Here is a 17,087-nt window from a genome sequence, read left to right on the forward strand (position 1 = left end):
AAGCCTAACTGTACAACAATATAATATATGTATCTGAATTTAGTCAGGATTACTCATGAGATAGAAATCTAAAGTCTTTCATGAGCATAAAGCTAACCACAGAGCTTTGTAAAACAGCCGCTCATACAGGCGTGAGAGTGGAAGAGCCGGGTCTCCATTCAGTACAGTGCGCTGTCAACCCCCTCTGAAATCTGCTGTGAAAGCGAGTTAGTAGAGGCTACTTTTCCCCACAGCAAAAACACGTCTCTGGAAGAGCAGAGTATCATATTCAGTGCCAAAGATCTTGTACATCATTACAGACATGATCGTCTTTACTCTAAAATCCCAAATATCGATTGATGAGAGCAAGCTGGCAGGTACAGAAAGAAAAGGAAAAAAAAAATCCCTATTTTTCAAGCCAGATTGATGGTGACCATGTAGAGAAAATGATACCTCAGGGAGAAAATCACTAAATCCATCCATTTGCGAGATCCCTAAACCAATCGACTGTAGCAGTGCTATGATTCTTATGCACGAATACTGCAATAAGGACAAAAATGTGGCCTACAGTTTATAAGCCATAGGCATCTGTACATTGTAAGCACCTAAATCCATCACTGAAATTTAACATTAGATGAACTGGTGTTAGACAGAAGGTAGCAGAGTGCCACACAAAAGTGAAAACAGAAGGTGTGAGGTTCTCTGGGACAACAGGGTCAGTGGAAGAGAATGGTCAGAAATGGTGAAAGTTCAGACGCAGGATGAATGGTATAACTCTCACTGAGTAAACAAGAAGATACTTAACGGGGGCTTTTGAATACAATGCCAAAGAAATATTGGAAGAAACAGAAGAAATAAGGAAAAACACTATGAGGAGAAAAGAATATATGCAGAGGACCTAGTGAATGAAATACTGCTATAATACAAAGCTATTAAGTCAGTTTTCAAATGATGAAAACCCATGTGGCAATTTCCAAAAAATAAATCAACAAGTCTAAAAGCAAAGATGGGAAAATACTGACAAGGGAGATGTGGTCTTACTTCATCAGAGTCCCCAGGTATGAAATGGTCTTCCTTCACGGTTGTAGTCTAGAGACTAAACACTAGGTTATGTTAAAGCGCGAGCTTTCTCTGCACTTTGAGTATTAGGTAAGTATTCTGTGGCAGTAACTTTTGTGATTACTTCAAAATGTAAAATATGAGATCAGATGGCTATATCTGCCTAAATAACACTTTATAATCCTTATATTCTTGCACTGGCTGCTAAACACTTTGAACTATATGAAGCTTGTTCAGAAAATGATGGGTTTTAGGTGGGCATGATGAAAAAGCAAACAGAGTTAAGTCTTCCACTCATGCTTTAAGTATGATTTCAAACTATGTCAATGGGTTGGATCAAAATGGAATATAATTTGAAAATTAAAGCTTCTGTGCTAATACAAAGCAAGCATACCAAATTGAATTTCTTCATCATTTTCAGAAGTTGTCTGGATAATGAAATAATGACATGGATAGCAGGCAACAAGAACAAATTTCTGTGAAGTCTAGCACTTTATGACTGGCTTGGAATTTCCATTTGAGGCAGTCCCTCCCTGTTGTATTTTAATGCCTCACAGTCTTGCTTATATTAGTAATGTAAAAAAATCAGTGAGGTATCAAAGTATTTGTGCATCCTTCCTTCCTTGCTTCTTTCCATACAGATGAAAAACTGGGGCACAGAAAGAGGCTAAGAATTTGGCAGATGAAGGGAGTACTGTACAGTATATGTAGAGTGTGATCTTGCAGCATGGACTGGTTGCCCGTAGGCTCTTCATTCATTAGTCAGTGTGTGGTAGTTTACAGAGTCTCTTCTTCATACCGTGGGATATGGATATACTGTGCATACACATAGGAGTCAATATTATTCACAAATTAGTTCTAGTTAGCAAGCCGTGACAGTAAATTACAGAAAGCAAGACAGTAACGTTTCCGGAACTGCACATTCATTTGTTTTACAAAGAAAATATAGCTGTTTGTTGAACAGCTGAAAGAGAGCAGCTGGTTTGCTCCAGGTTCGTGTCCTTGCTCCCTTCTCAGTAGCTGATCGCCTTTGCTTACTCAGGGGACTTCTCCAAAGGAAGTGAATGCCTGGCTGTTTACTCTAGGCAGTGTTCAGTCTCCTCAAAATTAACCTCCCCAGATTTGGAAGACTACAGCATGGAAAAATAAAAGGTTATAAAAACTTGTGCTATCCTAGGAAAAGCCAAGCCTCTAAGCCTTCACTTTGAGATAACCTCTGTGAATCCTTTGCCAGAGGTACCTTATTCTAAAGGATTTCAGCTTTTGTCTTAAATGGGGTATGTGGAAGTCTGCACAGGACTTGGCCACTTCTCTAGATCTGTGGAGCTTGAGCTTACAAAAAAGTTGGTGCAGCACATTTTCACATAAATCTGCATGTATTCTGCTGGACCCAAGTCAGAGGTCACAGATGCATGGTATAGTTAATGTATGCATGCAAACTGTTACCTGTCTGGGATTGCAGAGCCCTCTGGTCAGTCCTGCACATAGAGCTTCCAGCTTCCTAAATCCTGGCAAAACTTGTGGAAAAAATGGCCTAAAAATAAAGTTAAAAAATCTAGGTAATGTTTGCTATGAGTGTTGTCTATCCATGCATGTGAATATAACTCTTGACCTGAAACTGTATAATGCTTATGCTGCAGAGTAGTCCTCCTTTGCTCAGACGCACGTACAGATGCCTACAAACCAATCCAACTCAGTTTGCAGAAGATACTGCTAACTCTGGTCTTGATATTAATATCTAGACTATATATATATATATAGTAAGTTCATTAGGTCCTTACAGTAGAAAGGTGTCATCTTTTTTTAATGCTCTTAGCAAAAACAGTAGGTATGATAGCTTTTTAAGAAATAATTACGTAAGATGCTCTTTGTTCATTATTTCAAACAGTGGGTGAAGACTAATCTTTTCTAGAGTAAAATCTTGTACTCTTCTCATGTTACCTGTAATTTGATATATAGCCCTCTTGAAATAATTGTATAGATGATAAAAATGCTGCTTAATAGGGGTAATAGTGCCACTATAAAGCTGTGCAGTGTGATATATTTCAATTGTTGACACATTTTGGTTTTCCAATAATTATTCTTGTAAAATTGTACCTCAGATATATATTTTAATATAAACAGGTTCAGAGGGGAAAAGAACAACAGAATGGAATGGTGTCTGTAAACCATCCACAAACAGAAGGAAACAGAAGACCTGCTGTTTTATTTAAAAAATAAAAAAAAAAAGTGCAGATCATCAATCAATGTGAATGGCATTACCAAAGGATTCGTTTGAACGGATTAAGTGGTTTATCAGAGCTGCCTGGTGAGTTTTACAGATAACTAAAATTTTTAACTAGAGTCACTGAGATAGATTCTTAGCTATCAATTAAACAGTAATCACCAGTTAAATGATCTGCAGTCTGTCTTAAATTTTATAAGCATATAAGATAGTTTATATGATTTCTATTTGTCTGTAAGTTCATACCATTGAAACTTAGGGTACTACACCATTTAAACAGTAGCGAACAGGAACTATAATTCTGAGTCTGTTTTAACAGAAAAGATGTTCTTACACCTACATTCTAGTGATGAGCACATTTGTAGAAGTAAAAGTAATGACTAATCCAAACCTGAATGCCTGTCCCAGAATAATTTTGCAGATGAGGGAGAAATATTAAAAGGTATGAAGAAAACTTTTAGAAACTATGAAGGGAATACTTGCTAGTACTAGCTGTGGCAGGAGTTCTTTCTGGAGGAAAATGATCCTAAGGAGAAGATGAGGGTCAATGTGACCAGGAATGTTCAATGAGCAATGTGTGAGATAAACAATTCCATTTCTATAATACCTTCCATAGAAAGTCAATGCAAACCCAAATATTCGCAAATTCATAATAAACCCAAGTAACTGGTATGCCACACTGGTTCTTTTAAACTTATTTGTCACACAAATATCTCATTCTTTCTATTTTGGATGGTATTTCTGTCTTTATTATACCACCTGCACATGTGGTTTAAAAAAAGCCCACCGAACCAGTTCATCTCAAGAGTATTTCCTATATTTCCTATGGTTTCTGCCAGCTAGATTTAATGCTGCCAGTAAGTCTTTTGGATGTAAGGTCATTAGAAATAACGCACATCACCAAGCCCAGGAATTTCTGTCATACCCTCTCTTCCCTTATTGTGTTGTGTGATTTCGTGTACTAGATGAAACACTTAGATATAGGGCATCTTCACTGTCTTTCAAATAAACCCTGCCATACTGAAAGACAGTGCTTTAAGGAGCTTTAATCTTTCTTAGAGCTCAGGTCTTCAGAGGCCCATGTCAGGGGACTAACTAGAGGCAGTGATAGTGAATCTTGTGAGAATGAAGCCTAACAGCAGAGAAAAGTTTTGAACTGCAGAGTTCTTTAGGTACAAAAAAAGGGCTGTGTAATAATGTTGGTATGTATAAATATATTCCAAATCTGATTAAATTCCAGTAGACTTTCTCTCAGCTGTGCGTGGAGAGCAGTGTTATGCAAAACTCTACTGTTTACTTCTGTATAGCTGATCATAGGACAACCTCACCTTGTTTAACCAATCATTTATTTCACTTTTAGCAAGAAATATGAGTTTGTCTTCAGTCACCAGTAATCATTTTCATGAACATTTAATTCCCATAAAATCTGCACACTTGAAAAACAGTAGCAGGCAATTTAAGTTTAAAAAGTGTATAGAGTAAATGTGCATAAATAGCTAAAATACATTATATTTGTCAGCATTCAGTTTGTCAGTATGTATCAGTGCATACAGAGGTTTTATAATTTGCAGTCTGATTCTGTGAACAATTATAGCCTGAAACAATAAGCTTGGGTTTGCCGGCACAGTTGTCAATGCTGCAAAGGGTTGGTCGTATGAATAACATAAAGAAAAAATAAAGTCGGGTTGAACTAAATAGGGCTTTGGGAGATTTACTAAATTTGCAGGGTTGAAGCATTTTGTTACAGGCTTTACTGTAGCCTGTAGACTAATACACAGTATAGCCTGTACATTACAGCTGTATCTAATGTATCTTTCCATGTAAAGAGTGGGCACCTACTTATTTGTCATTAATAGTAATGTTAATATTAATCATTAATAATAATGATTATTTCTTGTATTGCTGCAGAAATTTTGGCCTACCTTATCTTTCTTTCTTTTTTTTTTCTTTTAAAAAATTTATTTATTTATTAATTCATTTAGAAGTCAGAAAAGGCATGACTGCGACTTCATAATCCACCACTTGCAGTGGTTGGGATGGAGCTGGGCTTCCCCAGCAGCTGCTCTGGAAACATGCAGCTATTTTGAGTGCACTTCTGCTCCCTGCCTTCTTTCTCTCTTGCTGTGTTTCTGAGAAAAAGAAAACAGTACCAGTTAACTCATTTGGGGGCAGATGGCAAATCACCCCCATCTCTGCTCCATCTTCACCCATGGTGTCTGTGGAAGTGTAGAAGTCTGTCTGGAATGCTTTCTCTCTGGCTGTTCCTAATTGTGGGACTGGAAATAGGTTATCAGGAGGAAAAAGAACTTTTACATATTCTTGTACATCCCTATCTGTTTGTACTCAGGATCACAAATCCAAAAAGATAAAATTATATAGCATATGCTGACCATTTTTTGATGATACATATCTCTTATATCCTTTAAGTAAGTAATCACCTCAAACAGGACTTAATCATGTGTCTACACTTCTTTCTTCTTAGAGGCTACATGTTTGTGAAGGTTGAATATTGGAAGTTTAGTTTTAAATGAGTTTTCTCCTTCTTTTAAATCAGGTGGCTGCTGATTGTTTTTTCAGCACAAGAAATTGATGGGGTAAGTGACAATATTTACTTTTGACAGTTGATAAATAGGATGGTATAGTTCAAACAAAGAATAGGATATACACCAAAATAACCTGTGGGAAAACTGTGATGTTTCTTTTAGTATTTCTTACAGTTCTTACTTTCTTCTATGTTCCTGTTGCTCAGCTTGACTATTTTGTAATTTTCTCCTTTGGATTCTTCTAGATTATAACTTTGGCATCTTTAGACTCTTTTGGAAACCTGCCTTTAAAAAATCACTCTCGTGCACTGTATCTTTCCCCATGAAATCCCTTCAGTGTCTCTCCATTATATATATTATGCTTATTCTAGCTTTCAAGCCCTTTTCTATATGTTGAAACTGGCCTCTCTGTACATTCCCACCTTCTTGAAGTCAAAATTTTCATATAAAATTTTCATGTAGTCTCAATATCTACTTTGCTTTTCTCTCTGTACTGTCCTCTGTATTGATCTCATGTTTGCAGTGCCCTCAGCGAAACATCTTTTGAGTGCATCCTCTTTGTTTCTTTCAAATATATGTGAAAAGCTTTTATGTTTTTTTCCTGTCACCCCTTTTTAGTTGACATATTGAAGTATTTTTTTAAATAAATGTGTTCTATTAGAACAAAAGGAAACAGCTTATGTGTTATTAGAAAGTTGCATTCCATTCACATTCCAGTAGAGTCAAGTTTTTAATAACTAGGTGAGAGTCTAGTGTGAAATAGATTAGGAATTTCATGGGAAGTCCAGTATGGGAAAGAGAAGCAGTCTATGAGAGAGACTATCATACCCTCTATCTAGTTCTAAGGCTTGGGAGCACCAGATATTCTAAAAATATTGTAGATAAAAAGTACAGAAATTTTCTTCCTTATCTCATATTTGTCAGTGCTTTCTCCTTGAAAAACTGAAGTATGAACCTATTGTGTTCTGTTGATTATTAAAATGAATAACAAAACATTTTGACCTTGATATAAATGAAATCTATACTAAGCAAATATTTTCATGTTATCACTGTTTACTTGTTTACCTAAACTGCTTTTAAATCTCCACTCTGATCATTTACACACTTAATTTTAGTGAAAAATTGTGACCTAATGGACGTTCTAACCACATAAGTGAGTTTATAATTGAAGAGTTAGAAACTGTTTATGAAGTGTTAGAAATGATCAGATGTGGATCACATGCTTCTGGTACCAATGTCCCTCAGAGGCCCTGACTTTGCCCAGTGACTTCCAAAATGTAGGAGAAGCTTGGCATGCAAGAACAGCTTTTGAGGCTCTAGCAGTGTTTTGTGGTGCCAGTCTATACCACAAACAGGCAAGTTGTGTCAGTGCTGTGTTTGCTATGGTCCTCAGCTAAGCAGTCCGGACACACCCTGGCTGTGCTGGAAGTGCATTTCTTGAGACCTCACCAGCTTGAAAGTGTGGGCATCATTCCCATAAAATACTGAATCTCCTGCAAAATCAAAACCATCCTTGCTTTTCTGCATCAAGTTGAAAATCTACGCTGTATTCTGACATTTGATGCTATGCCAAGTTCCTTCCTCAGCAGGGAATTGCCCTGTGGGTATGCAACAGTAGCCAAATCTTTTGCCTTAAAAATCATCTAATTCAACAGTATGTGTACAAATCAAAAACTTTAGTGCATATCTTAGTTAAATAGGAATAAATAATATATTATTAATTTTGGTAACATTTTAACAGAGAATTCACATTTGTTGTTCAGTTTTTCAATACTGGATAAGTTTGCTTAAACAGCAATTTCTTCCTATTGTACCCTTTCAGAAAAAAACGAGAATTTAACAATAATAATAATAGTGCCATGCCATATGATAAACTGTTTGCTGTCTATTGTGTGTTATTAAATTCATAACCTGTCAATTTTTAGGGAGGATACGCATATATTGACCCATGTGGGGGACAGGATTGTTCAGTTTGTCGGTGCTTTCCAGAAAAAGGATCAAGAGTAAGTGATAAGCAGAACTACTGATAATTGCTGTTGCAAATACTGTTCATTTTGTGCACATTGCTATTCTTTAAAATAAGTATGGCTTGTGAGCATAAACAAGTCTGAATACAGCAAGCTAGCATAATTCTGTCGCTGGTATGAAGTACACCTATCATTGAAGGAAGTTAAGATTGTGAGCAGGTTTGCTTGTAAATTAGGTTTCTAATAATGCTGGTGCCATTTTTTTGGTAAGTATTCTTTGAGATCAATTTGGAAGTTAGACAAAGCCTAATCATATAATATATTAAGTTTAGAAATCTATGCTTGTTTTCTCCTAAGAAGTTATTTAAAAGAGAATGTCTATGCCATTTACTACTTTCGTGGGAGCTTAGGTGTTTCTTGTTCCCTGATGACCAAACAACTGAAAAATTGTCAGTGATTGAAACAATTTTCTTTCAAAGCACTAATGTTAAAGTTTTGGGCTTAAAACATAAAGTTTTAGGCATAGTGGATCAGTTTTTGGAAGAGCTGCATGCCCTGTTTATTTCTGTACAACCTGAGTGGCCACAAAAGCAAGGCACACCTTTCCCTTCCTGTGCTTCTGCAGTCATCAGCATGCTTTGCTGTGTCATGATCACTGCCCTGGTGTCCTTGGATCCTATCCTAATCCTCCAGGATTATGTCTATACAAGATTCCCCCATACTGTAGGATTTTCATAATAGGAGCCTAGGATGTGTCTATCTCTGTAACACTGTTAACAAATTGGCATCCCAGGAAGAGTATTTTGACTAGCAGCATTGCAGTGTCTCACGGTGCTACAGAATAGACTGATTTGGATACCAAAAATGTTATATGAAGTACCATTTAAAAACAACTGAGTGTGAAACAAGAGGAAAAAGAAAGGATGATGAAATTTCCCCCTGAATCTGGTTCTCTCTCAGTAGTCTGGAAGTTCTGAATTACATGCCTGTAATCAGTCAGTAATCAATACTCACTGCAGTCAGTAAGGTTCTTTCTTCAGCTGTCATCCCCTCCACAGGTAAACCGAACCATGACTCATGGATTTGCAATTAGTTTTCTAAATACTTACAAGGTCTAGACCTAAGTGCCTAACAGAAGCGTAGTATGAAAATAAACATTTCAAAATAAATTCAATTATCATTATGCTAATGTAAATTGAGAATTTACCCTTCTCTGAAACAGCTCTGAAATACATATGCACGCTGACAAGTACAATCTCTCCAATGCAACAGGAATTTATATGCCATGCAATTATTACTAGTCATCAATACACAAGGAGTTAAAGTTCTTAACAGCCATTGTATTAAATACAGTTTAAATAAATATCATTCAGATAGATTGTTGCAAATGTTTTCTAATGTATGGTGTTGAATTATTCTATATAGTATTACTTAATCTTTTTTAAGCCTGCAATCCTGTTGATTCTCTGCTGTGTTCTGCCTTTACACTCTGACACACTAATTTTGCTTTCCTAGCTTTTGTGGAGACTACTTATTACAAAACAAAACACTTACTTATCTTGTTGTTAGCTTCCTAGAATGCAAAACATCAAGCTTTATCTTCTTTCCAGTCTGAATTCTGCTCCCAGGCTGGTTCATCAGAGGTTTGCATCTTCCTCAATCTGGTCTTCAAAGTGCAAGAAATAGATGAACATTGAAAGACTGGAATTCTACAGTATCAAAGCGTAAAATTTCAGAAGTGTGCAGTTTATTAAATAAAACTCCTTTGTAAAGGAGTGGAGGTATGAGCAACAGTGTACATTTTGTTGCTTAGTGCTTCATTTTTTTCCTTTTCTGCTATTTAGAATAGCCTAGATGTCAAAAATAAGGATGAGCTAGCCCCCTCAGCAAACATCTGCTGAAGGCACAAAAAGACTAGAAAATTCATGTACTTTCTGGGCAAAAGGCAATGGGACAGTAATCCCATCCAGACCAGCTGGAAAGCCAGACTTAGAGCAACCAGCTATGTTCAAGCAACTGCAATATGGGGCGCTTTTGCAAAGACTGAAAGAGAAAGGCAGCATCTGAGTGAGCTACAACAGTGTATATAATTGAATTACATTGGTATATGTAGCCCATGCCAACTTTTTTTCCCGTTGTTTATTTTTGCATTCTTTTGCCATGGGGATTCAGATGTATGGCATTCTTTTCATTATCTTCTGTTGAACATGGTAGTCTAAGACTTATCCTTAGAGGAGGAGCACCTCTCCTATGAAGAAAGGCTGAGAGAGCTGGGGATGTTCAGTAAGTGTTCTTCATGATTTTTGGTGCCAGCCCTGATCAACTGAGACTTTCTTTTGCCTCTTCTCTCCCAGTCAAGATGCATAGACTTTAAGGAGGCAGTAGCAGTCCATGTAATTAGAGGCAAACAGCCTCTAATTGGTTTAGTTTATCTTCCTCTTTATTCTTTTTCATTATTCATTTCATTAATCCATATGATATGTCAAAGAGATAGTGAAATCTTTCCTCCATTTTCCCCTCTTTCTCTAAGATGGGAAGTTATACCCTTAATAATTTTTGAAGTGTTGAATCAGAGGCCTAAAAAATGCTGGCTGCTCTAACAGTATTTAACAGATAATTAAAAAAATGTTTGCAGTTAGCACTGACCGATTGTAAACCTGTCCTGTGCCGACCCCGGAGTTTGATCCCATTCAATTCCTTTGGCTTTGTTTATAGAGTTAAGTAGATTTAGAAAGCAAGCGTCTATTCATGACCCAACCTGATCAAGCTTCTATGAGATCATGTGAAATGCCTGGAGCAAAGTGAATAACAAGTATAACTCAGCAAGACCAATGTTCGTTCTTTTGCAAATGAAGCGAGTGGCCTATATTCATACTAGTGAGGAGATAACAGCAAAGAGGTATCTAAGAGGGACGTCTTGCATATGAGGTGTAAGGAGTAAGCATTTGTGAGGGATACTAAATGAGTTGGACAGTGGGACACTAATGGTGAAATTTAACGCTGTGGTAGGTCTGTCTTCTGGTATTGCTGTTCTCATCACATCTTTCCAATAAATCCTGTGGGTTATCATGTCTCCCTAGTGGGTTCTGTGGGTTAACCGAGTCCAATTTACAGCACAGTGTAAAGATTTACTAACTGAGAAACATGAAATTGTCATTTTTTGTGCCTAAGAAACATTATTAAACCACACTTTTTTGCCTGCCAGTATGGTGTTGAAATACTGAACATAAATAACACAAACGAATTGCAGTCTGTGACATTCACATGGAATATCCAGCACTTGTAAAATATGCAAAATCCATATATTTGATCTCAAAATGCATGTGCTTAGCTGAATCCTTTATCAGAGATACATACTAGCATTTGCAAAAACCCAGATCTGTTCCACTTTTTGCCTTGTACTTGTTGATCATTTTTCTCAGTATGTTAGCTAAAATACAATTTAATTTCTTTAAAATATAAGACTCCTGACATAAGTTACACATTTCTGTAGCATTTCTGTTGTATTTCACTTAAATTAGCTGAGAACCATAGAACAACAGACCTAGAGAAAGGAGGTCCCCAGACCTATATCTGAAGCAGACTTTTTTTTTTTTTTAATAGCTGAGCAGAGCAGAAAGCGGTTCTCTGGTTTCAGAAATTAGGATTTGAACTGACAGAGAATGGAATCTACTTACCAGAATGTGGAATAAGAACAGGAGCACTCTGTTCTCCTCACTGTAAGGTCTCTTTGAGACTGTTCTTCATACACAGTGTCCAACAACAGCATCTGTAAATTAGCAATTTTCATATTAGATATGTTTCCAAATTTTTCAAGAGTTTTGAATTTAATAAGTTATCTCTTCTTTTGTCCTTGAATATTTTCTTTCCTTAGTAATTTTGGTTCTCCTGTCCCACCATACTATTAATAGTGTTTTTCTTAGTTGCTTCAGATTGGTAACCTTTTCCACATTGGGCAACAGAATTTGAGGGATTACAAAACTCTGCAAAATCATTCTTCTTCATAGATTTGAATCAACCAACTATCACCAATCAGTGACTTGTTTCAATAAAATGGATCATAAAATCAAAGAATTATTTGAGTAAAAAGGGACTTAAGGACCATCTAGTTCCAACTCCCCTGCCATGGACAGAGATATCTTCCAGTAGATCAGATTGCTCAAAGCCCCAGGCAACCTGGACTTGAACACTTCAAGAGATGGAATCAGAGCAAAAGTTTATTTTATTTTATTAGCTCATCTGATGTTAGTCATTTGTGGTCCAAGACACTCTATTTGCAGCTCTCTGCTTTCAACCATTGTCTTTCTTAGAGTGTCTGTGCTAAGATGGTTCTGGTTCAGTCTTTGTGTCTTTGACACAATAGTGACACCCGCTGGCTTATTGGATGCCTCTTCTTTTCATGGTTGTTCAGTGTTAAAAACAAAACAAAACAAATTGTGAAAAATGTTTTCAGCTCTTCACTGTGATTTGTTGTGATTCACTAAAATACCGTGGTTAAGCTGCATCATCAGGTACTATGTTCTCTAGCATATTGTATCATTACAAAATATGCTAAAAGAGCACAGAATTTCCTAGTAGGTTGTAGCACAATCTAGATGCTGAGACAAGTCAAACATTAAGGGTTACTATTGCATTTAATCAGCTCAAAATCTGACTATAAAAAGAAGTTACCTAATACTTAAAAGGCGCTACGTGATCTGTTGTTTCAGAACAAATTGACAATAAAGTACATCCCATATATTTGTTTGACCCTCAAAGAAAAAATTGCTCTAATAATGAAAAGAGGGAGGATTTAAAGTCACTTAGTCATGTATTTTCCCATCTGTATCTCATCTCGTTAATGTTAATATTTAGAAGGTTGATTCTGAAGCCTTGACTTCGAGTGGAAAAGGGTTTGGTCCCAGTCCTACACAGTTACAGTGGAGGAGTGGAAACCTCCCAGAATGGACACACCTACAAGTCCTGGAAGCTGTGGCTTGGCTGTGTAAAAGACCTGTTCTTCCAAAAGGGGAGAGGACAAGAGTGGAGCTTAGAGTAGCAGCAGATACTTCCACCTCACAAAGCAAATTACAAAAGAAAACATATGTCTACAAATGCCTTTGTGCGCACTCTCTGTCGCCTCCAGACTACTCTTACTTCCCTCCCTTTCTCCATCCTGCCACTGGTAAAATGAAAAAGACTGGTTACATGCCAGAGTCTAGTGTAGAATGAAAAGGAGCACTATAGTATTAGCCTACAGTCTGATTCTGTGCAGTTGCTGAGAAGTTTTGCTTTTGTTTATGAGAATAGAAGGTAAATCCATTTCCCGTATCATTGATTCATCCACATAGCATGTAACATAGGTACTATTCTAATTGAAGGCAATAACTGGACTTCTTTTAACTTTATTGATAAAGAGAAGTGAAACATAGAATTCACTCTGATAGCTTGAACTGTTGTTTGTTTGCTTTTCCAGTGAAGACTCCTCTAAAATGTCTGATTTTCATGCAGATAGTGCTCAGGGCAATGTAAAAATCAGGTGCTCTTCAGTGTCTCAGGCTACCAAAAAAAAGTAATTCCAAATAATCCTGGCCATTGTTTTTTCTACACAGTATTAAATGCTTTGCTGCATGATTGTGAAATATTTTGAGTCTTAGTCACAGGAAGCATACTTAATTTTAAAAGATATGGTCTTGTTTTGTCAAAAGTCAGTTTCTTACTGCAGGTCAAGTCCAGGACATGCTAAAATGACAGACCATAGTCTTGAGATGGGCAGTTCCTGAGCTAGACAATTAACAAGGCAGTGAGGATCTAAATGAATTTATTGGCATCAGATGGCAGAGAAGACATAATATTCTGTCCATTTTAACTGAGCTAATTTGTCATTTCCACATGAGCATGACTACCTTCATCCTCTTTATTTGTACAGCTGTCCTGAGACTGTAATGCTGTGGTAGTCACATTGGATGGGCACAGATAATAGATGTGATAATAGATGTTATGACATGGTATCAGTTTGGTCTTAACAAAGCTCCCAGTCATTATCAGTCTTTGAGTTGAAAGAAAGAGAGACAATCCACCAGCTTCACATGGCATGCTAAAGTTGTATCAGCTGTCAAACCTATTGTGGATTCTGGATTCAGTGGCTGTGTTTTATGACTTCACTACCTCCTGCTGAAGACATAAACCATGGAGTCAATTAAATTCATAGCTTAGCAACTAGAGAAGGCATTTTTGTCAGCCTAAAGGACCATACATCCTGGAAGTGTTTATTGCTTATGATGGCTAATTACCATCATAAGGTTTCTCACCTTTTTTCTGAGTACTCTGAAAATCATGTTTCTTCAGCTGTCCAAAGGATATATGATTATCTGAAAAATTTCTCAACTATTGGCTGCAGAGTGTACACATTAATTAAAAATATTAAAGTTGCTGCAGAAATACGTTGTCAACAAAATTCATTGTTAGCACCAAGGCATTGGAACATTAATGAGAAATACCTAGTCCTTTTTTTTTTTCCTGATGATGAACGTTATATCTTGCATGGTAAAAGCTAGTTCAGTATACTAAGAAAAAGTCTTGATTCCAGTAGAGTGAATGGTTCAAATAACTGTATTTACTATTTTATTAGTCTCATTCATTTTATTTTTCTAATACTCAGAATTGTGCTATAATTAAAATGGTTGTCCAGTCTTTTTTATCAGTATTAAGAGTCTGTCATAGCTGCTTTAAAAGGTACTTCAATGAATAAATTCAGTTTTAGAACAGAGGATGTGCAAGGCACTGCTAACAGACTGTCTGCAATTGCCCATACAAGCAAATATTCAAATAATACCCAGAGTCCTTACTGTCCATTCATTGTTAACAAAAATGTAGAATCAGCAGATTTTAATACTTGTAGCTCTTAAATTCCATAATATTTTATACTTCAAATTATGCTATCAAAAATTATAACAACTGTTGCTGAGGACGAAATGCTGATTCTGCCCTGGAATTTTTGCAAGTGACTTCATTGGAAACAAAATCATGGTTTAAGTGAGGGGTGCCAGTAATGACAAATGGAACACAAGGTATACAAGGATACTTTTTCAGGTAGTCCTCCACTATCCTTGTTGGACTTCTTTTCCTAGCCTCTGGACTAAATTCTTGTTCATAGTTTTAGTGCCCAGAGGTTTAGAGAAAAAAAATGGTTTAAGGCCCTGCTTGCAATTTGCGAGAAAAGATTTTGTTCAGACAGATTCAGTCTACACTCAGCAGAATGGAATTTGGTTCTATCACTTCAACATAATTTGATGCCTGGAGCTAACATACATGTCTACAGCCACCTTTGATCTCTGTCCTTTTGTTTTTCCTGAATCCATTCATAGAAATGAACGTATGCCTTGTTGTTTCTGTGAATGGAGATTGTACTGAAATATCCTTTACTGCCCTCAAGTGGTCTTAGAGCCATAGCCTTTTTTTTTTTTTCTGGAAAGCATGGGGATCCATTTTGCTCTCTTTTTAAATAATGTAGTATAATTGATAGACTAACTCATAAAATAAAGAAAAACACTCTTAAAACAACTTATAGCAAGACCATTACGATGATATATAATGAAAAATATGAATAATGTTATGATAAAAATATGAATAACGAAGAGCGTTATGTAGGCTTTGTAGGGTGAAAGTGCAGACAGCTCATATGTGAAATGTTTGACTAGAAAGCTTATTTTACTTAGCACTGAGTCTGTGATTTAATAGTTGTTTAGCAGCACAGAACTAAAACCAAAACAACTCCATACCAACGCTGTAGACTAAGAAACCAAGTTGTTTTGTAATGGGGAGTGTTTTTACTTGAAAATATGGATTGCCTTGGAAAACTTCATAGAAACCCATAGAGGTGATCTGTATGATACTGCAGGTACAGATATTGAATTTAGAGCTGTGTATAAATAAGTGACATTCTGCAGCCTCCTAAACATTTTTAACTCAATCTGTTCAAATTTATATTTTCTGTAAATACATTTGCTAATAACTATCATTTTGTCCTACAGGAAACTTCACACCTATTATATAAGGCGTTAAAATCTGAGAGTGATGATGGAAGATATGTGAGCTAGAAAAACTTAAGATAATGAGTATATAACATGGCTTGAAAGAGAGAGGGAACTCTCTTGATTTGTTCTAATGTCTACAAAGCCCTTTTGTCTAAAATGAGCCAACACTTCTCTGGTGGCAAAAATATGATGCTCAGTAGAGTCTTATTCTTGCAGAAGGAGTTACTTACATTGGTAGACCCAGGAGGACTTGCAATTTATCCCAGATATCTTGGAGAGGTGGTGCTGGAGACCTGATGAAGATGAAAAGAAATTATCACCTTGACCAAATTGTTAAATTTGAAACTTCTGTTCCTATAGCATCTAATGCATGTAACAGATCTGCTACCTGTACTGTAAGCTGTTTTGAATCATAACATTGTAAGCCTTGTTTTATCCATACAGTCATGTCCAAAATGCTGCATATTGTGAGGTTTACAGTATTACTCACTGGCTTATTTGGACTCTTTTCAGGGTCAGCCTGGTGAGTTGGGAGCTCAAGGTCCAATTGGATCCTTGGGATCTACAGGACCAGCCGGTCTGCCGGGGGAAAAAGGACAGAGAGGTGAGAATGGGCAGCCTGGGCCAGCTGGAGAAAAAGGTGATAAGGTAGGAAACACCATAGACAGCTCTTTTGGATGTATACAGTATATATTGTTAAATGCTAGCAAGTAAAACAGAACCTGAATGATTAGAAAGCATTTGCCAAACTATCCTCTTGCTCACCCAAAATTCTCACTGAAATCAATTACAGCTTTCTTTGGAAAAAGTATTTCAGGGATTATTTTTCCCTTTGGATTGAGAATTTAGAATTCTCAGAAGAAAAAAATAAATGAAAAAGATTGAGTTTCTGATTAGTATATATCATGTCATCCTCCTTAACCTCAGAGGACTGGGGGAGGAATGTGGAGCTGGAGGGAGGAGCAAGGTGGTTTTAAAAGCACTGTACACTAAATATAATTTTACTGCCATTTACGGAGTATAAACTGCAGTTCAGCTCTATATCGTTCATAGCTGTGCAATCCCTGTACTTAGCTCTTGGTACTTTATATTAATTTTAATGGTCTAATTTCACATCTCAGTGGATGACTAAAATCACTAAGGCAAGTGTCTAACAGGTGAGATATAAGCCCTGTAAATAGAAATTGTGCTACAGGTATTATCAAAACAGGAGCAGGTCATGAAATTATGTACAGAATAATGTTGTAAGTGATAGTCAACTTTCACTTCTTTGTACATTTATAGTTGTTGGAGAAGGAAC

General features: G+C 36.6%; 1 protein-coding gene and 1 long non-coding RNA gene across 5 annotated transcripts in view; one reads left to right on the forward strand and one right to left on the reverse strand.

Annotated features, from left to right (window-relative positions):
• Positions 1-17,087, forward strand: part of COL4A4 (collagen type IV alpha 4 chain) — a 68,080-nt gene that overhangs the window by 1,597 nt on the left and 49,396 nt on the right. For 2 of the 4 annotated variants that reach the window (XM_067002220.1, XM_048063051.2), the window contains exons 2-5: positions 3,163-3,346; positions 5,817-5,856; positions 7,731-7,808; positions 16,301-16,435. In XM_067002220.1, the coding sequence (XP_066858321.1) occupies positions 3,291-3,346; positions 5,817-5,856; positions 7,731-7,808; positions 16,301-16,435 (309 nt within the window). In that variant the 5' untranslated portion in view covers positions 3,163-3,290. The remainder of the gene's footprint in view (positions 1-3,162; positions 3,347-5,816; positions 5,857-7,730; positions 7,809-16,300; positions 16,436-17,087) is intronic. The other 2 variants (XM_067002221.1, XM_067002222.1) reach the window with 2 other exon arrangements.
• LOC125182702 (uncharacterized) lies at positions 9,181-16,413 on the reverse strand. The gene is made up of 4 exons (XR_007163047.2): positions 16,278-16,413; positions 16,018-16,080; positions 11,450-11,541; positions 9,181-9,438 (listed from the first exon to the last, which is right to left on the reverse strand). It is a non-coding gene; the product is annotated as an uncharacterized lncRNA (long non-coding RNA).

Source organism: Anser cygnoides, chromosome 9 (assembly GCF_040182565.1).
Source record: "Anser cygnoides isolate HZ-2024a breed goose chromosome 9, Taihu_goose_T2T_genome, whole genome shotgun sequence".
In the NCBI taxonomy this organism is placed as follows: Eukaryota; Metazoa; Chordata; class Aves; order Anseriformes; family Anatidae; genus Anser; species Anser cygnoides.